The sequence below is a fragment of the Strix aluco genome, chromosome 2, assembly GCF_031877795.1.
Source record: "Strix aluco isolate bStrAlu1 chromosome 2, bStrAlu1.hap1, whole genome shotgun sequence".
NCBI classification, from domain to species: Eukaryota; Metazoa; Chordata; class Aves; order Strigiformes; family Strigidae; genus Strix; species Strix aluco.
Genome location: NC_133932.1, coordinates 42,428,750 through 42,452,027, shown reverse-complemented (window position 1 = coordinate 42,452,027; position 23,278 = coordinate 42,428,750). Strand labels below are relative to the sequence as shown.

The 23,278-nt window shown below is 36.0% G+C and overlaps 1 protein-coding gene across 5 annotated transcripts in view; it reads left to right on the top strand.

Annotated features, from left to right (window-relative positions):
• USP9X (ubiquitin specific peptidase 9 X-linked) overlaps positions 1 to 23,278 on the top strand; it is a 107,359-nt gene that overhangs the window by 49,794 nt on the left and 34,287 nt on the right. For all 5 annotated transcript variants that reach the window (XM_074814526.1, XM_074814522.1, XM_074814523.1 and 2 more), the window contains 12 exons: positions 2,743 to 2,876; positions 8,559 to 8,646; positions 10,202 to 10,544; positions 11,949 to 12,044; positions 13,641 to 13,852; positions 15,561 to 15,801; positions 16,013 to 16,162; positions 16,262 to 16,382; positions 16,874 to 17,004; positions 17,264 to 17,542; positions 20,182 to 20,307; positions 22,812 to 22,937. In XM_074814526.1, coding sequence (XP_074670627.1) covers positions 2,743 to 2,876; positions 8,559 to 8,646; positions 10,202 to 10,544; positions 11,949 to 12,044; positions 13,641 to 13,852; positions 15,561 to 15,801; positions 16,013 to 16,162; positions 16,262 to 16,382; positions 16,874 to 17,004; positions 17,264 to 17,542; positions 20,182 to 20,307; positions 22,812 to 22,937 — 2,047 coding nt within the window. The remainder of the gene's footprint in view (positions 1 to 2,742; positions 2,877 to 8,558; positions 8,647 to 10,201; positions 10,545 to 11,948; positions 12,045 to 13,640; positions 13,853 to 15,560; positions 15,802 to 16,012; positions 16,163 to 16,261; positions 16,383 to 16,873; positions 17,005 to 17,263; positions 17,543 to 20,181; positions 20,308 to 22,811; positions 22,938 to 23,278) is intronic.

Here is a 23,278-nt window from a genome sequence, read left to right as displayed (position 1 = left end):
GGTTCTCTTTCTTAAATATGTTACAGCAGAGGTGCAGTCACTGTTGCTAACTGACTTAGCCTTGGCCAGAGGCCGGTTCAACGTGAAGCCAGGGGAGCTTTTGAGAAGCTTCTCACAGGGGGCCACCTCTGTAGCCCTCTCCCCCACTACCAAAAACCCTGCCATGCACACCCAGCACATCCATTTAAATTAAGTTGTTTGGAATTTTGCTTTTGTCACTTTGCCAGTATTTTTCTACCACATAAGCATGGATTCTAACTATAAAATACCCTTTTTAGTATTTGTAATGTACTTTGGCATCCATTTCAAAACGTTAATTTGTCCTGTTACACATTGGTTTTTGATACCCATTTAGTAGAAGCACAATGAAAAGTTGAGTTTTGCCGTTACCTTCAATTTTTCACACTCCTCAGTTACTGCTGAAGGAATATGTCCCAATGGCAACATCATCGTACAGCCTAACTTCAGATACCTAAGGAGTAATTCTATAGTTGCATGTGGAGTTTGCTTTAATTCTAGAAAGTCTTGCCAGATTAGCTTTTTTCTGTGCCCAAAGACAATCGTCTTGCCTTTGACTCCATCCTAGCAGATGATCAAAATAACATCTTAAATGTTGCTCACAAATACTGTGTAACAACTCACAACTTGTTCATAACTCTAGTTATTACAATTATTCAACTGCTGTAAGTAGATGCTAACCAATATGAATCCATGTGTCCAAATTTACTGTTTGTGCATGTGGTTGAGAAAGGAGAAAAGTAAAAAATGTCTAGTGCAGAAGATTGTCTTCTGCTGATAAAGCTTTCTTTTTGCTGTACTTTGTAAGATTAATACAAATGCATAATGAGTATATAAATACATACTCCAATAGCTTGATTCTGCAAAATCCCCCATCTTGCTTCTGTTTGTTCCTTTAGTTGTTTCATCATATGTGTTTCCCAAATAGTCAGTGTTCTTATTTACTGTTACCCTTTGTAAATGCATCTTTCTATCTAGAGGTAACATCTCAGGTAGCCACTAGAGACATCCAGTCTTTTGCTGGTTGTGCTGCTGGTTTATGCTGAGCAAGGAGGGTTGGCTAAGATGGAATGAAGTGTAATTGGAAAGTTTCTCAAAGTGAAAACAGAGAATGTTCTTTCTGGGTGTATGAAGTCCTGTATGTTTTCTTCCTTCATACTTCCCATCCATTCTGTTTTCTCTCTGACTAATGTCTGAATCTTTTTTTTTTTTTTAAACACAATTTGTGTTTTAAGTGCGTCTTTCAAGCTGTTTTGCAAAGCTTTGCTAAATAATATTATCTAATTATTATTAATTTAATCTTCTGAAGACCTCTGTACTTAGCAGGCCAAACTGTTGGTTGTAGGCAACAAAATTACTGGAAGGATGTTGATAGCTTCTCTTTTAAACCCAGATTGACAGTGATCTTTGGTCCAGTGAGTCAGTTTAGCTGCTGTTGTTACATCTGGAGTGAAATGTGGTTGTCAGCTGCAAGATCATTATCAGCTGGTGTTGGAACTGGGATTTCTTGCCTTCTTTACTGTTTTCAAAAGGTGTGGTGATAGAGTGCTGTAGGTCATGTAATATGGAGACCCTGTTTCCTAGGAAGGATGAGAATTCCTACCTGTAGTCCGTTCAGCTAATTCTGGGGTCTACTTTCTTAAGTGTTGAAGGAAAGGAGAAAGGAGTTCTGAAATCACATTTATATTTCTTCAGGGCAGGCTACTGGATCAGCTGAGTGGCAGTACAACACGTCGTCTCCCTCCCCTCCCCCTCACCCCTGCTTTTTTCCTTTTTTTCTCTCTTTACCATGGAAGAGCAGTGCAGGTTTGCATTGTTTATGCAGCTGAGATCAGTGGTCTGATCTACAGAAGTTGAGGCATTTTGAGACTGTTCTGAAGAGGTGATTAGTCCCTAAGTTGTAGAATTCAGTAATGTTCATAGTATGGATTGTTCATGGATTTTGGACCCAGGCTATGTATTTTCTCTTGCAGTTTGCTTTTGTAATCTAAATATGTCTAGTATTGTTTAAAAACAGCATTTTTGGTCAGGTCTTGATAATAGACTTAAATGATCATCTAATTAATTATTCGGGGCATTTCTTTTCTGTTTTTTCTTAGATTATGTGCTCTGTGTAACTGTGTTTTTTTATGTTTGTACCAACATTTTTTTCAGATAGATATTGTTAGGAAAACAATGCAGAGTTACAGTTTTTTTAGGTATTGAAACAATTGGTGTGATATTGGCTAGTGTTCTTTCACGATAGTTTTAAGACCATGAGCTTTCGTTTTGAAAATTGACCTAGTTTTACTTAGTGTTTTAATATTAAATTTAGAAAATAATATCAAATGGATGTGGAAGAAACTGTGGTTATGCATACTGTAGTTACATTACAGTTGAGGGTCTCTGTCTTTACTATGCAGTTTGTGGGCAGGTATTTCTATTCCTGTCTTGCTGCAGATATTCTTCCTCCAGCATACTGAGCTGCTCAGATTGCTTTGATATTTTTCATACATACTGTAAGTGTATAATCCTCATAAATTAACTGCATTTAATAACTGGTAAGAGTTGTTGGTACGTCAGAATAAAAAAAAAGTATTGTCAGAGACTTAATGTGCTTTCTATTAGAGGTCTTTTAGGAAAATTTGGAACATGCATCAAAGATGAGTTTCTTTAAACTGATTTCTGAACTGTTAGGTGCAAGACTTCTCTGCTTTTCTTATAACACTTGTATTTTAATTTCAGTCAAACTCAGCGAAGTCCCCATGTGTTTTACCGACATGACTTAATCAATCAACTTCAGCACAATCATGCCCTAGTTACATTGGTTGCAGAAAATCTCTCTGCCTATATGGAAAGCATGAGACAGTATGCTAAAGGTAAGTTTTAAAATAGAAATTGCCTTATAAATAGACTGTATGAAAACTCCAGCTGAAAATGGAGTTAAAAGTAAATTCTCATAATGAAATAACTATAAAGTTTATTTGTTTAATTTTCAAGCATCTGTGGGGTTGATAGCCTTTGTGGTATCTAATTGGGCAAGAAGAGCTTAAAATGTAGACATTTTGTTTCCTAATTGAAAATGTGGTGTGTTTTACAGCAGAATATGAGGAAGTAGCAGCACTTATTTATCCGTGGATTGATAAACATCATCTTGCCCTACTTAGGCTAGGGTGGTTATTTTTGTGGAAAGTCCTAATAATAATCTTGGATTTTGTCCCACTTCTAGTTTTGAATTTTTGTAGGCTCCTTTGAGAAGTTCTTTTTATCACCTGAATTTGAAGCCAGTGTTTGGAATTTGTCAGGGAGAAGGACTTCAAACCACAGGGATAGTGTTTCTTTTTACCATGCAAGTCCCATTTCTGTTTAGTTGCTTTCTCACTGCATTTGTTATCAGCAACACTTTGGCAGCACATCGTGTTAGTATTTATATATTTCAGGCTACATTCAAGCCTTTGCTGATGAATTTACACCCCTGTTCTGGATGAGCTTTCTAGCTACTGAGGTAGAAGTAGGGAAGTGAAGGAGAATGATGGACCAGGAAACTCCTTGTTACCCTGGACCACAGTACTTTATATACTGAATTAAGCCAACAGAATTGAGAGGAGATTTACGTGCCCCCCTTCCTTCCTCTGTCTACTGACTGGAACTAGGAACCATTCTACCCTGGAATCATAACATCCTACGAACTTTCCAGTTACATCTCAGAAGTGACACAGTATGTTACATAGACATTCAATGTAGATTGTTTGGAGAGGGCAGGGTATTTGCACATTGTTTGGAGAGGACAGGCATTTGCATGTGTGTATGTGTCTTCCAGTGCTTGGGTAAGTTTGCTTAGACATCTTTAATTTTGGAATTAATTTAATTTTGGAGTACTTGGTAGAAGATATCCAAAATACATCCTCGAGGACCTGTTTGAATAGTGGTGCTTTATGAAGAGAATAGCCCTGAGTGGCATTCCTCAGGGGTCAGTATTGGCACCAGTGCTGTTTAACATCTTTGTTGGCAACATGGACAATGGGATTGAGTGCACCCTCAGCAAGTTTGCTGATGACACCAAGCTGTGTTATGCAGTTGACATGCTGGAGGGAAGGGATGTGCCATCCAGAGGGACCTGGACAAGCTTGAGAGGTGGGCCTGTCTGAACCTCATGGAGTTCAACAAGGCCAAGGGCAAGGTCCTGAACATGGGTCAGGGCAATCCCAAGCACAAATACAGGCTGGGCAATGGGTGGATTGAGAGCATCCCTGTGGAGAAGGACTTGGGGGTATTAGTGGATGGAAGACTGACTATGAGCCAGCAACGTGCACTCGCAGCCCGGAAAGCCAACTGTATCCTGGGCTGCATCAAGAGAATCGTGACCAGCAGGTTGAGGGAGGTGATTCTCCCCCTCTACTCCACTGTCCTGTGACCCCACCTGCAGTGCTGTGTCCAGCTACAGAGTCCAACATAAGACAGACATGGACTTGCTTGAGTGAGTCCAGAGGAGGCCATGAAGATGATTGGGGGCTGGAGCACCTCCCTTGTGAGGACAGGCTGAGAGAGTTGGGGTTGTTCAGCCTGGAAAAGAGAAGGCTCCAGGGAGACCTTAACTGTGGCCTTTCAGTACTTAAAGCGGACCTACAGAAAAGATGGGGAGGCACTCTTTATCAGGGAGGTAGTGATAGGATGAGGGGTAAAGGCTTTAAACTGAAAGAGGGTAGATTTAGATTAGATATAAAGAAGAAATTGGAACAGGTTGCCCAGAGAAGCTGTGGATTCCCCCTCCCTGGAAGTGTTCAAGGCCAGGTTGGTCGGGGCTTTGAGCAGCGGGGTCTAGTGGAAGGTGTCCCTGCCCATGGCAGGGGGGTTGGAACTAGGTGATCTTTAAGGTCCCTTCTGACCCAAACTGTTCTATGATTCAGCCAGGTATAGGTCAATGAGAATGCCATTTAAACTAAATCTGCGTGCTGCAGCTGTATTTCTCTATTCAGGAATACATGAGGGGGGTTACCCTAATTCAAGTTCCTTAATTAATGATAGCATTGAACTAATTAATGTTAGAATAATACTAAATGCTTTGTTCTGTTCAAAAGCCTGTCTTAGGCTTAGTCTTCTCCAGGAAGGTGGAATAGAAAAAGTACTATTTCATGTAACTTCTGTAAGCTGTTGGAGTGCTCTTTAACTTTGCTGAAGTGATACAAAAATGCAATTTCATTTATAACGAACTTTGCATCTTAATTATATCTCTGATTCTAGTGAGTCTGTCTTTCTCTTGGACTTTGGCCAGCTATGAAATCTGTGGTTTGGCCTCATGGTTAGGTAGGAAACATGATTGGCAACTATATTCTAATGCAGTGCTGTCTTTGTCCAAAAACAGCCTACACGTGCTGTTAATGTATGAACTAGTATTCATTAATTTCAATTAGTTTTGAACTCTGAAGCCAAAAGGTCGTTTTCGACAATATTGTTTACCTATCAAATTGTTGATGAACTTGGCATAATAATTAGATACCTTTGCATGATTCTTTTCTTGTGCCAAAAAACATGTCCCATTGCCCTGCCCCTCCTCAACTGTAATGACTCGGTAAAGCAGTAATATAAACACCTTCAGCATGATAGGAATTGCAAGTGTGCAAAAAGTTTAAATTTAATTTAATTACAAAGCAATTAAACGTGTGCTTTCTTGAGATGAAGCTGCCGCAGAACTTCTACTTGTTTGCATCAGAGTATGAAAACAGATGAACAGTGGATTGGATTTTTTTATTAGATGCTTTATTACTTGATTAAGGGCAGCCAGAAAATACGTCCTAATGTTCCAGATACTGTACTAAGACTGTGATACACAGTTGCTGTGCAATTTCAGTTTCAATTCTGTATACTAAATAGAGCAGAACATAGAGTGCTGTGAAGTTTGCCTTCCATACTTTCCTGGAGGAGGAGGAAAGATGCAGGGGGCAGGAATAATTGAAAGGAGAAGAAGGAAGATTATGATTGTGAGGGGAAAAAGAAAGAACTGAACAGCTGTAGAATTAAGCTTAGCTAGAGAAGGTAAATGAGATGGAGAAAATTTAAAGCAAACATCCAAACATCACAGGTCAAACAAATGCCATAGAAAAAACCCATCTAGTTGCCCATGGATCTTTCTGGTAGTTAATGCCACAATTACTGTGTAATTTGTGATATTTTTTTAAAATTAATTTTGAATTTGGTGTATCTTTATTTTCCTTGAAGGCTTCCATAGTTGTGTTCTGTGATGAAGAACAGTGTTCCTGTTCTCCTGTTACTCACTAATGCATATTTTTTTCTGTCACGCTCCCTTTTATATGTTTGCTTTTTTAAGGTTAAAGAAAAGTGTAATCTATGATTCAGAATTTTTTCCATGATCTATGACTTTCTCTTCTACTGAACTCACCCTTTCCTCCAACTCTGCAAAGTCCTTTATGAGATGAGACAACTGCTACTGCATTGTGTAGTCCTGAAAGAAGAGGTCACAGTTTCATCTTTTTGACTATTTACCTTTTGAAAATTTTAAAAGATTGCTAGCAAGTTCTCTTTTAGCTTCTGTTTTTCTGAAGTAATAAAAAAAACCCCAAAGTGTTAATGAAATGTAATTATGTGTAGAAATAGTGCCATATGATCTTCCGTGTGTGTTTATCACTAATTATACTTAAATTTTCAACCAGTCATTTTGTGATCTGTAATTTCTCTGTTCATTCTTCTGGTACTGTATGTAGAAGAGATTTTTAAGGGAATCAGACTTGGACTTGCTGTGGGATGAACAGTGTAGAAAATAAATCAGGCAAATGTACAAAGAAGCTGAGATGGAGAATATTTAGGGAGACTGAATTTCTTTGTAGTTCAGAGTTTTTCAGAATTCTTAAGTGCATACATACTGCCTTTGAGCAACTGACTGGCCTTGAATTCTTCTATCATTGCCACTACTGACACTTGTGTCTGTGAATTAATCTCTATTCAGGAAAAAAAACCCAGATAGTCCCCATAGTTAAAACAAGCAAACAACACCACCACCACCTTCCCCCTGCAGCAAAAACAAAAAAATCACCCAAAACACCCAACACTTGAAGTAATTAGTTTTAATTTCTCTGCAATATGATTATCTACCATAATTGTTTCTTCTGCTAGACCCACAGCATATTTTTCAGGTTTTCTGCTTCTAATACTTAAATCATTTTTGTTCTGCTACTTTTAATAGTCTTTCTTTGGAATTTTTTTCACATTTCTTCCTTTATGCCCATTTATGCTCACTTCATTAGTATATTATCATAATTTAAATTTAATAATAATTATAATAATTTAATAATTATTATTATGTTGTCATAATTTACATTTTGGAAGGATTTCTGGTGAACATAATATCTCCAGTTACGTAGACATCAGTTAACTACCAGTTTTCTGTTTTCCCTTTTATTTGATTTTTAAGCTAATGTGCCTTTTGCACATTATAGAAATCAGTATTTATGACAATTGTTCTTCTCTAATTTTGAAACACTGATGATGCACTTCAGCTCTTAAACTTGTTTGTTTTGTTTTGGGGGTTTTTCACCCCTCCTTGATATAATAGGAGATACTGATGTTCAGTTCTGAAGATAAATTTTACTATGAGTCTGGATGTTATCATGACACAGTTTCCCAGAGCTGGGTCATCTTAGTTAAATGCTATCTGTATACCTTTGCAAACAAGAAATGTAGCATTAATTCATTAATCACTTTATAATGGAGCTGTCATAATGGATGTGTCATGATGAAATATTATTGGTACAGATCAAGGTAGTGCAAGTAGGGATCTAAATTGTGTCTCTGACTTCAAACAGACAGACAAAAAACCCCAAACATCAAACAAAACCACACCAAAACCAAGTTCCTAGGAAGCAAACAGCTGTTTGTTAAACAAAATATTATGCTGAGATTTGGTAAAATGCAGGTAAAAGTTTGGCTTCTTGTCTTATTTTCAGTTACTCAACTTCTGCTTCATGGTTGTCGGTGTTAGAGGCATTTGGGTTTGTGCTTGAAACTTGCAGTAAATAAAGTGATGTCACACAGCTGCTTATAAAAGTGTTAAAGAACTGGAATTGTGATTTCCTCTGGAGAGGAAAAACCCTAAAAATGAAAAACTGAAATTTTTGAAAAGATGCTCTGTAACGAAACTAAAGCACCCTCAGAATTATATGCTTGGTATACTTTTATTTTGACTGACTTCTGACTTCAAACTGACTACTTGAAATAAGGAAAAATTGATTGGAGTAAGTGGAATGCAGGTTCTTAATTGTTCTGTAATGCTTTCATTATACTGAATGATGACCACATGTATCTGCATATAGTTGTTGATTTGATTATAGACCTCAGTAGTCTTTACCTATACTCATTTTAATTTAGGATGAAATACGAACTGGTAGCAGACTGCTGAAAATTATCTTCATACACCTTACAGAAAACATGTTGGGTTTTGAGTGGTTTTAAGTATATTGAGACTAACAAGTCTTCAAATATGTCCTGTCTTTTAGAGTCAGCATATCTTTTCTGAATGTATTGTCTTATAAAACTTTTTATATTTGCAGAGCATGGTGAATATGATCCTCAAACTGTAAGACCAGGAAGCAGATACAGTCATGTGCAGGAAGTACAGGAGCGACTTAACTTCTTACGGTTAGTTTTAACTTGATCATTTGTTTAACTCTTCAAAAATGCTTTAAATACTTTTAACAAAAAAAAAAAAAAAACCTCAGTATCTCTCTTATCTAGCTTTAAGTTGCTGTGTTAACTTCTTTCAAAACTCAGATGCAAAAATACACCAAATCTTTTTGTTTTGTTGGTTTAGTTCTTTTCCCAGAGGGCTTCTATGCTAGTATTTGAATATTAAAATAAAGTTTATTAGGGTCTTTGCAATTGGAAGGCTGATTTTGCACTAAGATTTGTATGGGCTTTTTCTGTCTGTGTGCAGAACCCTACTGACTTGAATATAATGTGCATGTGGATACAGTTACATACGTATTGGGGTAACTTAGCTGAAAATTTAAAATATTCCATGTAGGGATATGTCCATGTGTCCTTATTTGTTGTACCACACCCTATTTAAATCCATGATCATAAACTGACATACATGTTTTTCAGACACTGAGGTTATCAACAACTGAGCCTTAGAAAGCAGTTGGAATAAAAAAATTATTTGGAATACTTTTGACCAGCTGCTGTTTGAGTAAAATGAGAAAACAAAGGATCTCTGCTCATCACAGAGCTGCAGTGTGTTGATGGATTTTAGGCTATGCCTCTCTTGGCTTTTTCTTACTTGGTTTTAACCTTTTTTTTAGACAAGTAATGTGTGAACTGTCAAACTGTCAGTTCTGAAGTATTTTTTTACTTGTTTTCGAAGGGAGATTTTTTTTACTTTTTAAAATTTTACCAAGAATTTTTATGAATTAAATTGTTAAACATATGGATAGCAGACTTAATTTATCACTCCTGCATGTTAAAAATTGTAACTTCCTTAAATTTAAGTTCACTAGTTGTTAAAGGAATTCATAAAATCCCATGGCTGTCAAATGTAGCATATGTAGTTAGCAATTTCTGAAAAGCAGTGCCATAACTTAGTCCCTGATTTCTTTCACACAGAAAATATTTTGAATCAGAAAAGTGATTCCGAAGAACTTTGATTATCATTTGTTCTTCCTGAAGCATTCTTAGTGTTAGCTCTCAGAATTGAAGTTCTTAATTCTTTAATAATAATTTAACACAAATGAAAAAGTTATTTAAATAAAAGGAAAAAATTCCATTTCATTGACCTCTGCTTCTGGCTGTATTCCGTAGAATTGATACCTTATTTTGTGATTTGGCTAAAGTGAGTCCTAAAACATAGTGATTGCAGAAGTAATTTAATCTTTTATGTTTTGACCCGACTTTTAAAGAAAATAGTTTATACTAGGAGATGTGCATTTGTTTGTCTATAATATGTAAACAATGCTTGGTGGTTTTGTGTAAAATATTTTTTGCCGTATTTTGTTTCTTTTTTGTTTGGACTATAAGGTCTTGATCCATTCAAACTTACTAAGAAATCATGGGACTAATGATGAATGGACTGATGATAAAAGTTTTTTATATACATGTTTAATATGCATATTCACCTTTTTGCCTGTACTTTTTACTGAATTGTAACTCTAGATGTCTATTAGACAGTGCTGTTAATTGTCTTTTTGTTTTGCTCAAGATTTTTATTGAAGGATGGTCAGCTGTGGCTCTGTGCCCCTCAGGCGAAGCAAATATGGAAGTGTTTAGCTGAAAATGCGGTTTATCTTTGTGATCGTGAAGCCTGTTTTAAATGGTATTCCAAACTAATGGGGGATGAACCAGACTTAGACCCTGACATTAATAAGGACTTCTTTGAAAATAATGTGCTTCAGCTGGATCCTTCCCTATTAACAGAAAATGGAATGAAATGTTTTGAACGTTTCTTCAAAGCTGTGAACTGTCGAGAAGGAAAGCTAGTAGCTAAGAGACGAGCCTATATGATGGATGATCTGGAATTAATAGGATTAGACTACCTTTGGAGGGTGAGTTAATTGGAGGAAACATCTGAAAGGTTAACAGCTAAGTTTTTCTCAGTCTCTTTTTATATTTCTAGGAATGTGTAATTTATTAGTTATAGACTGAAATTACAAAAAGGTACTTTTTCAAACTAAACACATGGATATTGACTCTTACTATCTTCCCAGCAAGTATGCAAGTTGGTAACTTTGCAGACTGATGTTTAATGGACGGTTACTTGAAATACCAAGTATTTTTGTGTGTGCACATGAGATTAAAATTTTGCCTACATTGTTGAAGAAGAGATCTGTCCAGGTGAATTATCTGTAGGTTTCTCTCTCACACATGCACATTAGAATTAAGCTTTGTTTTGTACACTTCATAAGCGAGTTCATGTCTTTGATTCTGGTGTGGTAAACTGGAGTGATTCTAGATTAGACCAAGTGATTACCGGTCTGATTCTTTCTCTTATATCCACAACGTTTTGCCTAAATATGGTTATAGTTTTTCAAAAGGAAGATTGTAGCTTTCTGAAGCTTGCCAAATCTATTGGTGAAAAATATCGGTATCTAACTTGATACTTAATTTTTTCAGAGTATTTCTAGTTTTCAAGAGCTGCATTAGAACCCACAGTAGCGCACTGTGGTGTGATTATCTATGGCTGTGTTTCGTAAAACATGCCGTATATAAAGCAACAGTCTTCAGTAATTCTGATTGTGGCTTGTTGAAGGGTTAGATATTTTAATCATGGTGATAATAGTTAAAACCAAAGTAGATCCCAATTTTTATACTAATAAGTTTTCACACAGTGTTTGTGTACAAAGTGCCCACATAATGCTAGCATGTTTTAGTTGTGGGAATCAACTTACTTGGATCTGCCCTGCTGTTTGGCAGCATGACAGAACTCATGAAGCTTCAGCTCAGTATCCTGCAGGGGTTGTCTTGTAAGGGCTGCTTTCAGACCTGGTGGCTAGTAATTGAAATTTAGATTATCAGGTTAGAAACAGAACTCATTTGCCTGTCCCCCTTCCACCCACTCACAGCCATTTAAATATTTTAAAATTCTGGTTTTAAATCTTTGGTGATGTAGACTGTTCAAGCATCTGAAAAAACAGTTGTCTTACTCTCTGAAACTAGTGGAAATGGAAATGTAGATGAATATATAAACACTACTTACGTTTATAAAGCATCAGCTTTTTTTGCTAACTCTGAACTCCTTTAAATTAATTAATTCATGATTTTGACTCTTAGATAATTAACTTTAGTGTAAGTTGTATTGACTGTATTTTGTAACTAAGCATTTTAGTCACTTCCACCTCATAAAATAATTAGATATACTATTGTGTCAAGATACTTATGTATTAGTTTTGTTTTTAAATTTTATACCAGAAAGGTTGAAGATGTTCTAATGCTTTTTTTTATTATGCTAGGTTGTGATTCAGGGAAATGACGACATCGCAAACAGAGCAATAGATCTTCTTAAAGAGATCTATACTAATCTTGGCCCAAGGTTACAAGTTAATCAGGTAAAAAAAAATGCAACAAGAAAACTGGAATAGAATATGATTAAAAAACAGTGATAAAATTCAATTTGGTGATATTTTTATATTTGAAAGCTTTGAAAACAGTAGTTTTCATGTTTTGGAGAGTATACTCTGGAGTCTGGCCATCATGTTCTGGTCAGATGCAGAATTAAGAGTTTTTTCTGATATTTGCAGACTGAGCTCTGATCAATTTTTCATATTAAACTGATCTATCATATTTGCTCTTTCTACTCAGAAAACAGTTCATATCCTATACTTAGGTAAGCCTTTTGTTGAACTTGCAATTGTGGTACTTACTTGTACTAGTATGTTTGCTGGATGGGTCTGTTGAGTGTTGTCACAAGCTAATCTAATCTTTTTTGATGTCATGTCCCTTACGAAGGGTCACAGAGTTTCCATATAATGGTCAAGCTGAGCTCTAGCAAATCAGATATTATCTCCCTACGTTAATATTTGCTGGGAGCTGTGTTTCAGTGAACAGAGAGAGGAGATAATGAGTTTCTGAAAGGTCAGAGGAAGTGAACTGTTGGGATTTCACAATTTTGGGGGGCAATATTGTCCTCCAGACCATCTCCAGCTGGTAGCCTGCTAGTTGTATTTCTTAAAACTCCAATTTTCATACTTGTCCTCAAAAAGACTTTTATAGTCTTCAGAGCTGCCAGTCTGCTAGATACAGCACAGCTGCTCTAGGTGGTGCATTTCTAGCCATTCAAGCAATGTCTTCCTGTAGTGGCAGATGGGCTGTATGCTGCTTTCTTGTTCTAGGTCTGGGTTTACTACGCATGCACAGATCTGTCCATCTGCACATGGTTAGATACGACACTTCCAGGAAGCTTTGGATTTACTTAACATGCACCCAAGTATTTTGTTTCAGTGTGCCTGGTAACTCCTCTGCTCCTGAGCTAGCGCTAAGAAAAGTGGCTGCTGGGCTGTGGTTTACTGCCATAGCTATGACTGTTAATGTTTCTATTGCAGACTACCTGGAGACACTACAGACTTTTTACAGCGATACTATAGGTTATATGTCAGTCTAGGTCAGGAGCAGGGAGATGTTAGGTATCAGGCAGAAGGAAGAGATTTGCTGCAGCTGCCACTATACTGAATCTAGCTCAGAATCCATTTCTGAGTTCATGCAAAAGAGTATCTGGAACTGGGTTGTGTGATTTTGGGCGGGGAACGGATAGTTGCTCCAGTGGTCTGTAAATGTTCCGTGTTTACTCTTAGTGTAAAGTAAGTTAACCTGTACCAGATTGTCAGCTAGAGCTTCTTTAACATAGTCTGAGGAAATGAAGAAGAGTAAGTCCAATTTAGTGTTCTCTGTGCAAACGTTCACTTTTTCTATTTAAGTGCAAGTTTGCACTGTACAGTTACTGATGACATGCAAGATTTTTGAAGCACACACTAAATTAGAGCTATTTGTCAGTGGGAGTTTATTCTGAAGTTGAACAAAATAGCTTTATAGACTAAGGTACCTGGTTTCGTTTTGTTGCGTTTTTTTAATTCTACCATTGGATTATCATGTTGAAAAGATGACTTTTAATATTTCTTGTAATTGCACTGATTTTTTAATGTAATTAGGTAGTGATTCATGAAGACTTCATTCAGTCCTGTTTTGATCGTCTAAAAGCCTCCTATGATACATTGTGTGTGTTGGATGGAGATAAAGACAGTATCAATTGTGCAAGACAAGAAGCAATACGAATGGTGAGAGTGTTGACTGTTTTAAGAGAGTATATAAATGAATGTGACAGTGATTACCACGAAGAAAGGACTATTCTACCTATGTCAAGGTATGTGTGAAAATGTACTACTGTGATTTTGATTTCTTTTAACTAAAATACTACTAATATCTTTGATTTTTACATTCTAAAGGGTTTCTGTTATAGAGTTTCAGAATTCCATTTTCTCTGCTAAACATGAAACTCTGATCTGTAGTAAAAAAAAAAAAATTTGAAAGATCAGGCATATATAAAAGGGACATCAGACCTGATAATAAGCTTGTGCCTTATATTCTGTTCTATAACTAGCACAACATACCATGTGGCTAGATTGTTTAGGATGTATTCTTTGCAGATAATTATTTAAAAGCAATACCATTCTTTAAGTTAGCATGGGCAAAATTGCTTTGTTTTTCATAGTCCTGTTATACAAGAAACATGTTAATTTATATTTTCGTCTTCCAGAGTTGTTCACAGAGATGCTAATCCTACTTTGCAAGCTTAAATATAGGATTATCTCTAAGTGAAATATTCTGTGTAAGTTCCTCTTTTTATGGGGGACTTACACAGAATAAGAGAACAGTATATTTATTTTCTGTATACCTTCACTCTTCTTATCCTTGTCTTTGAGTAAAAACTTCTCTTAAATCCTAGCTGCTCCTTCTTTAACTCTGCCTTTTGTACAGAGGAAAAGGAGACGCTTAAATCCAGTGTTGTGTAGATGTTTTCACAAACAAAATACTTTTATTTCCTGAGAGAGGAACGCCGAACGGAAAACTATTTAAATATTCCAATGTTAGTAGCTGCTTTCTGTGGGAAGAAAGTCTCAAAAATACATAAGGAATACACTCAAATTGCTATGAATTTATGAAGCAGCCTAACACGTTTTTAGACATGGTGGGGGTTTGTTGTCCCATTATTTTACATGCTCATTTTGTCAAGAAAATAGAGGAGATTGCCGTTTCTTCCTGATGTAATTTGTAATTTGCAGTGTTCCTACAGCATTTTTATTGTATATATTGATTGATTAGTCCTGACTAAGTTCTCTTGTTGATTGCAGGTGCATCCTTTTTTATATGGGCTGCTTGTTTGATTAGACTAACTTTTACACAGGTCTTGTTAACAAGGATCTTTTAATGAGGAATTTTTACTGCCTTTTGTTGCATGGGATTAGTTTGTTGGGCTTATCTGGCGACATCTTTCCTAATGAGTTCCCTGCCATTGTGCAAAGTGTGGTCACTGCTAGTGTGAAAATGTTTTTTTTTTTACCTCTTTGAATTTTTTAAAAGCATGCTGATTTTTAAAATTGGATTCTAGTGTAAAACTTTTAACAGTTTTTGACATAAGGCATTAAGACTTGGTAACCTGATGGCTTTTTCTGATCTTGGTGTATTTAAAACTGAGTTGTTTTGCTAAAAGAGCAAAACACAGTTGCCAGTCTGATTGAGCTTTATTTGCACATTTTGATCAGGAAATTACAAGCAAGAGAAAAGATCTAAAGCCTCATAAGAGACTTTTAAAAATTCTGTCAGTGTTCCTAACCCGAATGTAAAGTTGACCATATGTTTAATGCACTTGTGTGGAGTGTGGCTTCTTGAAAGTTTCTGTGTGTTATGTTTGCGTAATTGCAGGGGCTTTCATAAAATAGTCTCAGGCTGGAATATATCACCATATGTAAATATTTGATGTTGAAATATACACAGCACAAAATACAGCAGGAAAAAGACTTTATTTCATGAGGGCAGAAATAACTTTATCTGTTTATCTTACTTATTTTCAGAGCTTTCCGTGGTAAACATATCACACTGGTAGTTCGTTTTCCAAACCAAGGCCGCCAGGTGGAAGATTTGGATATTTGGTCTCATACAAATGACACAATTGGCCAAGTACGGCGTTGTATTCTCAATCGTATTAAAGCCAATAGTGCGCACACAAAAGTAGAACTGTTCATTGGTGGTGAGCTGGTGGACCCTGCAGATGATAGAAAATTAATTGGGCAGTTGAATCTCAAAGATAAAACGGTAAGTGTTGCAGGTTGATTAATTTATGTCAGTTTGGATGTTGCTTCCCTCTTGTAAATGTTTGAAAAATACCATGCGTGGGATCACTTAATCTTGTGAAATAGTTCCTTTCTTCCTCCTTGTATTAATGCCATTAACATTATATCAGATGCTTATTTAGTAAAGAATTTTCATTTTTTCATAGTATTAAAACTATGATTGTGTTTTTCAGCTAATTACGGCTAAGCTTACACAGATAAATTCCAATATGCCATCAAGTCCAGATAGTTCTTCTGACTCTTCAACTGGTTCTCCGGGCAACCATGGCAATCACTACAGTGATGGTCCAAATCCAGAAGTTGAAAGCTGTTTGCCTGGAGTGGTAAGCATATTCTGAAATGAACAGTTTAAAAGCGTTTTTTCCCTATACTTTGTCTTTAACTAATAATTTTAATGGGGTTTTTTATTTGTTTATTTTAAGATCATGTCACTGCATCCTCGATACATCTCTTTTCTTTGGCAAGTTGCAGACTTGGGCAGTAGCCTAAATATGCCACCTCTTCGAGATGGAGCACGTGTTCTTATGAAGCTCATGCCACCAGGTGAAACTTAATTTTATCTTGTTTTATCTTGCAATGTCCTGTATAATAATTTCTCACCTGTTACATAAAAATTAATATAGGGGAGTGTTTTCTACTTTCTAGTAATTTATTGATATTGTAATTCATGACTGTTACTCTAATTGGGCTTGTAAATGTATTTCCCAAATAGTTTTTTCTTGTCTGTAATATAAAGTTGCATAGTTTGCAGCTGATACTGGGGTTCAGTGCCACAGAGCAGTTCAGTGCAGTGAGAACGGGGAGAACCATTGTATTTAGAAGTGGTTTTGTAGCACTGCTTTAATAGGATCGCTTTTGTACTGATAGAAATAATTACTGCAGAACACTTCAGAGTCTGATCTTATCTGTCAGTTACATTTTTTGCAACTTTTCTGATACACTTAGAATTTTTCAGATTTATAATTGTAAATACTACTGGCCTGTTCTGGAGTACTTTTGTTACACAATGTTTATAAGTTGTGTTTTTATTGCAGATAACACTACGGTTGAGAAACTAAGAGCTATTTGTTTAGATCATGCAAAGCTTGGGGAAAGCAGCCTTAGTCCATCCCTTGATTCTCTATTCTTTGGTCCTTCTGCCTCACAAGTGCTGTATCTAACAGAGGTTTGTGAAGCTTTGCGTGTTCTTTAAAAATCTTAACTCTCTCTTTGGCAATCCATTCTGTAACATTATGGAAGCCCGAGATCAAATTCTGGTTTGAAATTAATATTTGAAAATACTTAACAGTTTACTGGAATAAACTGGTGTATGGCCAATGCTGTCAAAGCATTGCTTAAGCAGCATTCCAGCATAGTCTCATGTTCAATCATCTATACACAGGCTAGTGCATTTCTGTTCGTTAACTCTGTATTTTGTTCTACAGGTAGTTTATGCCTTGTTAATGCCTGCCAGTGCACCTCTGGGAGAAGATGCCAGTGACTTCCAATACAACTTCTTAAAAAGTGGTGGTTTACCTCTTGTATTGAGCATGCTGACTAGAAATAACTTTCTGCCAAACGCAGATATGGAAACTCGAAGGGGTGCCTACCTTAATGCTCTAAAAATAGCCAAATTATTGCTAACAGCAATTGGATACGGCCATGTTCGAGCTGTGGCAGAAGCTTGTCAGCCAGTTGTGGAAGGCACAAGTACAATTTCACCGGTAATATAAATCTTCCTTGCTGGAAATAGCAATGTACTCTGGTTTTTATATTGTCTGCAACATCTATCTAGTCTCCATTGACAATCTCTTTGAGTGAGTTGCATGTCAAGAACTCACAGTACTTCCAGATAATGTTGCCTGATGATTCTAAAATAAGAGATAAACTTACTAAACAAGTCCTGTTTCTTTCAGACTGTAGAAAAGTTAGGTGTGAGATCCACTTGCTCTTTATGAGATTTTCAATGGTTTGCATGATTGTCAGTACGGGTAACTTTCCACTTTCAAGTACATCTATCCCATAAATGCGAATTCTGATTCTTTTGAGCTGTTGAGTCTATTGAAGCATATGCCTCTGAATTTCCTGTGTCTCTTACTTATGATTAGAGCATGAAACAACAGAACTGACATTGAGTCGTGCCAGCCCTTTTTGTACACAAAAATAAATCCTGAGCTTGCTAAATTCCTAATTCTGTCCATTGCTTGTGGAAAATTCTTGCGGAGAACAGCTAGGTACATTGCAAAGTTTACATGTTGATAGTTGAAAGGTGTCCTACTCTAAGATTTCTCAGAGTTGAAAAGTGAAAGTGTAACACAGGTGTTCTAAACTGTGCTCTCATGTGTCTGTAGTAGTAGATTTTATGCACATTTAATGTGACTAGTTAGTTTTCCTACATCTGGACAAATAGGTTGTGGGTCAAGATTTTATTTCTGCCTTCTTACAGCAGGCATACAACACAGAGGCCAAAAATTGAAATTTGCTACTGTCCTTCTAGGACATTTGCTTCCAGGTATTCAAGCTATGGTTTTTTTTTTTCTTTTGTGACATTCGGTCCTGAATAGTTGCTTGAGCTATCAGCCTGTACTCAAGAACACATAGAGGGGCCCACTTCAGAATACTTTCTTCCAGAATATTTACCAAGATCCATCTCTGAAGCAGAGAAGTACCTTCCCCTTAAGTCTGAAAAGTAAATATCTGTTCTGGTCAGCTGCATCTGTTGGAAGATACCAAATTCATTCTTTTTCAAGGAAATCAAAACTCTTGACGATTACAAGGAGGTGAAGATCCCTTTTCGTGTCTCGTGTTAGAATATAATAGAAACATCTTAAAGAAAATGTGCTTTCCACACTATCCTTTGTCTATTTAAAATGAGTAAATTTTACTGCCCTATTTTCTTATGTTGATTATTCAAAAAGCAGTTTGGAACACAAATAACATCAGCTGTCTTGAAGTACTGTTTGAAACAGGTTTATGCTGACCTCTTAGGAGGTGGTAACCTTTGTCCATGACTGCTGACATTCACTGTTTATTGTTGCAAACATCTAACTTTATTATTAATTGATTTGTTGGAAAAAACACGGTTATACTTGCTGTCATCATCGTCCTGTTTGAAGGAGTTTGGTCTTGATACTTTTTATTGCTGCAGCACTAATAAGCTTATACTTTAGGATGGAGGTGAGATTTGTAAATACCTTTTATCTGTCTTATCTAAAGCGTTAGTACCATAGCATAACTTTGTCTTGGCTTTCCATTAATACTTAAGAGAATGAAGTAACCAAGATTATGTGTCTGCAGTCTTCCAGTTACCAGTCTGCTGCTGTCACTTCAATCTTTTACATTTTTATTTTCTTCCTTGCTTTCATAGAAAGTTGAATCAATAATGTTGTTAAACATAGTATTCTAGTACATCGATCCTGATTTGCCCCCACATATATTGTGTTTGATCACTTACAGCCCACTTCCAATAGCTAATTGACTGCGTAAGTTCTATTAGTCTTCAGTGGAGTTCTGTAATTTTGTTCCCCGAACCAGGTATCAGTGAGACTGACAAAGCAAAGGGATATGACCAGTGCCAGGTGTTACAGAACAACTCATAGTATGTCTTTTGAGCAGCATTTGAGAGAGGTTTTTTGGATGAAATGGTAGGAGAAAATGTAGAAGCTCTTTCGTACAATAAGTTTTAACTTGTAACCACAGCACAGTCTTTTCAAGCAAGTTTGTGTATAAGAAGGAAACAAACATTTCAGATTTGAACTGTCAAAACTGTGAAGCTCTGTCAGCCCAAGAAGGAACTCTATACAGAAAAGAAAAATACTTGTCTTGCTGCTGTTCTGTTGTGAAAGTATAATAAAGAAAAGGAAGGATAATTCAGAACAGAATTCTTCAATAGTGCTCTAATTCAAAAGTTGAAAGTGTACTTAACCGTAATGAACACTGCAACCATATTCTCTCTGGACACTGTTAGCTAATCCAGAGGGAAGCCCATTGTTCTACCAAACCCCTTCTTTTCTACATCACCAGAAAAGGAAGGAGGCATTGTGATTCTGAACATTGTGTTAACTTGAAATAATCTGATCAATAAACAAACTCCCAAACCTAAGTAGTTTTCAGCAAATGCATCTCCTCTTAACTACTTGTGCTCTATGATCATACCACTCTGGCATACGGTGTCTTCAGATGTGATGGTATCTATTTGAAAATGAGGGGGGTTATTTTTCTTGGTGTTTGCAGTTTCTGTAAGTAGTTTTCCTTCCAAGATCTTATCTACTTCTACCAAACCTTTCTAAGTAATTTATATTTTCCTATCTTCTTGCTTTCTTTTTTCCATGTAAAAATAAGTATAAGAAATGCTTTCTTCCAGATAAACCAGGCTACACATGACCAGGCAGTGGTGCTACAAAATGCCCTACAAAACATTCCTAATCCAACTTCAGAATGCATGCTAAGAAATGTAGCAATACGTCTTGCACAGCAAATATCTGATGAGGTTAGTGAATTCCTTTCTGTGTCACCTTTTTTCCCTGTAGTATCTTTTTTTTTTAATCCTTAAATTTACTGCTTTGTAAGATGTGGATTTTCCATCTAAAATGTCACAAAACATTTTAGGTAACGTTCATATGGTTCGTAAGTTGTTAACTAGCTAGAAGTATTTAATGGATTGTTCCCATATGCAATTACAAAATTCAGTGTCTAATTGCATAAACTGGTTTAACCGAACTAGGCAGATTCTGTACAAGCTCTTTAGTGGATTATGAATATTGTTACACCTAGAGCAGAACTTCAGAAACTTGATGTAAGAGATTTAAAGAAGTTAATGGGTATTTTGAAAGCATTTTTGTGATACTTTCTTCTTTTTTTGGTCTTACATGTTTTGATTTCTGAGTAACATTCTCTTCTTGAAGAGAAACACAGAAAAGGGGAGAATTTTAAAATATTGAATATGGCTTTAAATGCTGAAAGAGAAGAGTCTCAAATTGTGACCAGTGTCTCTTTATATATTGAAAATTCATTAATGCTACAAGTGAAAAATAAATATTGTGGAGCTCGGTAGGGTTAAACAATGTGCTTTGCAAATATAATAGTCTTATCTGTACGGTATGACCAAACCCCATTTGGATTTGGAATTATGAGTCATGTTAGTGAATACATTAGTGAATTCTGCTGAATTCAGAAGAAGCTAAAATTGGAACTACTGTAACTTACTCTTCCACGGTGAATCGGCATCCCTCAGTTTCCAGTGTGGAAGCAGTGAATATTGTTTTTCTATACTGTATAGAATCTCTGCAAACTATTTCCAAAACATTTCTGGGCTATCTAAATAAAAGTAGTCTTGTATTACCATCTTCATGTTGAAAAGTACACTATTTCTTCTGAACAAAGAGCAGTGTCTAAAGAAAGCGCAGTGTGTTAGACTGCAAGACTGAACCATCTGCTGTCCATTAGTGGTGGTATTGCATCCATAGGTGATTGTATGTGTAAAATCAGGGACCTGAACTCTGATTTACTTAACTTCTTTCCATGGAAGAAGTGGAGGTGGGGTATGAGGAAAGGCTTTTAATGCTGCCTTTGTCCTTTTCAGAGGACTTCTAATAAATAATTATTTTTCTTTCACTGGGCACATCAGAGCAAACAAAATCTGAATCTCTTTTACAAGAAGCTACAGAATATTGCTGTTTAAGTATTGACTATAATTTTCTGAAATTATGAAAACTGCTGTTGATCTGAATTTCATATGTATTGTAGTTTGCCTTTGAAATATATTTTTTTCTTTTAACGTTTTGATGGTCAAATACTTTCTTCACCTGACTTCACAATTTTAAAAAAAAATAAATTTGACGTGGTTTCCATAGGCCAGACAGACTACAACACAGAAAGAAATCTTTCACAATGAGATTAAAAAAGAAAATGTTCTTTTTCTGTCTGACAAAGTTTTCTTGTGATGCTGTTACTCTTAAGGTTGCTTTGTTTGTGACGAAGGTGAAATACCTATTATTTTTCTTCTAACTACTGTTGAGGTCCATATCAGTAGCAAGAACGCACATTGTTGAGGTTTCCTGATGCAGCTAACTTACTAGTTCAGCTTCTTAGAGGTTCCTTTTTTATTAAGTCTGAGCATTAGAAAAATAAAATTTGAAATCTGAGAACTGTCTGCCATCTGTTTTTAAAGATTGCCTATTTTCGGAGAGTTCTATTTTTAATTATACACTCCAGCTAGATTCAGAGGGGTTTTTTGAAAGTTGATACAAAGTATAAATTAATGGCAGTTGTAGTATGTTTTGTGATGTATGTATATCAGTAGAATCTATTGGTTGTTAACTCAGACTGTGCCCAAAATACTGGAGTGATTCTTCGTTCATAAGATACACGATCTGTGTTCTTAATAATTTTAAACCCTGTATAACTTGAATATAAAACAGTCCATGTGTATTAATCATGTACATGATAAGCATTAGTTTGTCTAGCTGTCAGCTAGCACAAGAAGTATCATGGAGGGGACAAGCCCTAAAATAACTTCAACTTGTTAATTACTTAAGAGGCTAGCTGCCTTCCAGATGCATGCGTAGTGGTTTGTTGGGGTTTTTTTCCCAAATTAAGAATGCTTTAGCATTGAAGTTGGTAGTTTCTGCTAAATCTTACTCAAAATCAAATTGTTGCTGGTTATTTATCAAAGATGTTCACTTTCTTGTAATTCCTTATACTTGCAGCATTATGATTTAAGATTCTGTAATATATCTAACATATAGACTACTCTATATTGAAAGATGAAATATTGCATAAGTACAAATGCTTTTCAAGATACATCTTTTTCTATTTATGGAAAAAATGCTTGTTAAATTTTAAAATTGTAAACTTGTAAATTTTAAAATTGTAGAATTTATAAATTTTAAATTGTAGAATTTGTAGACTTCTATGAAATACATTATGAGAATTTAGAATCCATTGTAATGTTACTTGCAACTGCATTTTAATGTTTGTTTCTCTTTTTTTCAGGCTTCAAAATACATCCCTGATATCTGTGTTATTAGGGCAGTACAAAAAATTGTTTGGGCATCAGGTTGTGGGTCAGTTCAGCTGGTTTTCAGCTCGAATGAGGAAATTAGTAAAATCTATGAAAAGGTAAGAATTCCTAAGCAACTTCTTTTCTGTATAACTGTTCCTTTGTTTACAGAAGGGACGGTGTTAACCAGGCCAGGCTTAGAGTGTGATGGGCATTTAGGTAGGTATCTTTGTGATGACGTATTTTGGAGTCTGGTATGTCAGTTGTCATACAACAGTTTAATTTTCTATTCCAAATTCCTTTTCTCAGGAACTATTAATTGCAGCTTGATGCTGGTGTCAGTTCAAAAATGCGCCAGTTCTGTAAGCTGCTGTAACATGTTTTTACCCCAGTTAGATTCTGCATCTAAATAAGGAATAAGCATTTCTTGCAATGCTGATTTTTCTAGTCTTCAGACTTT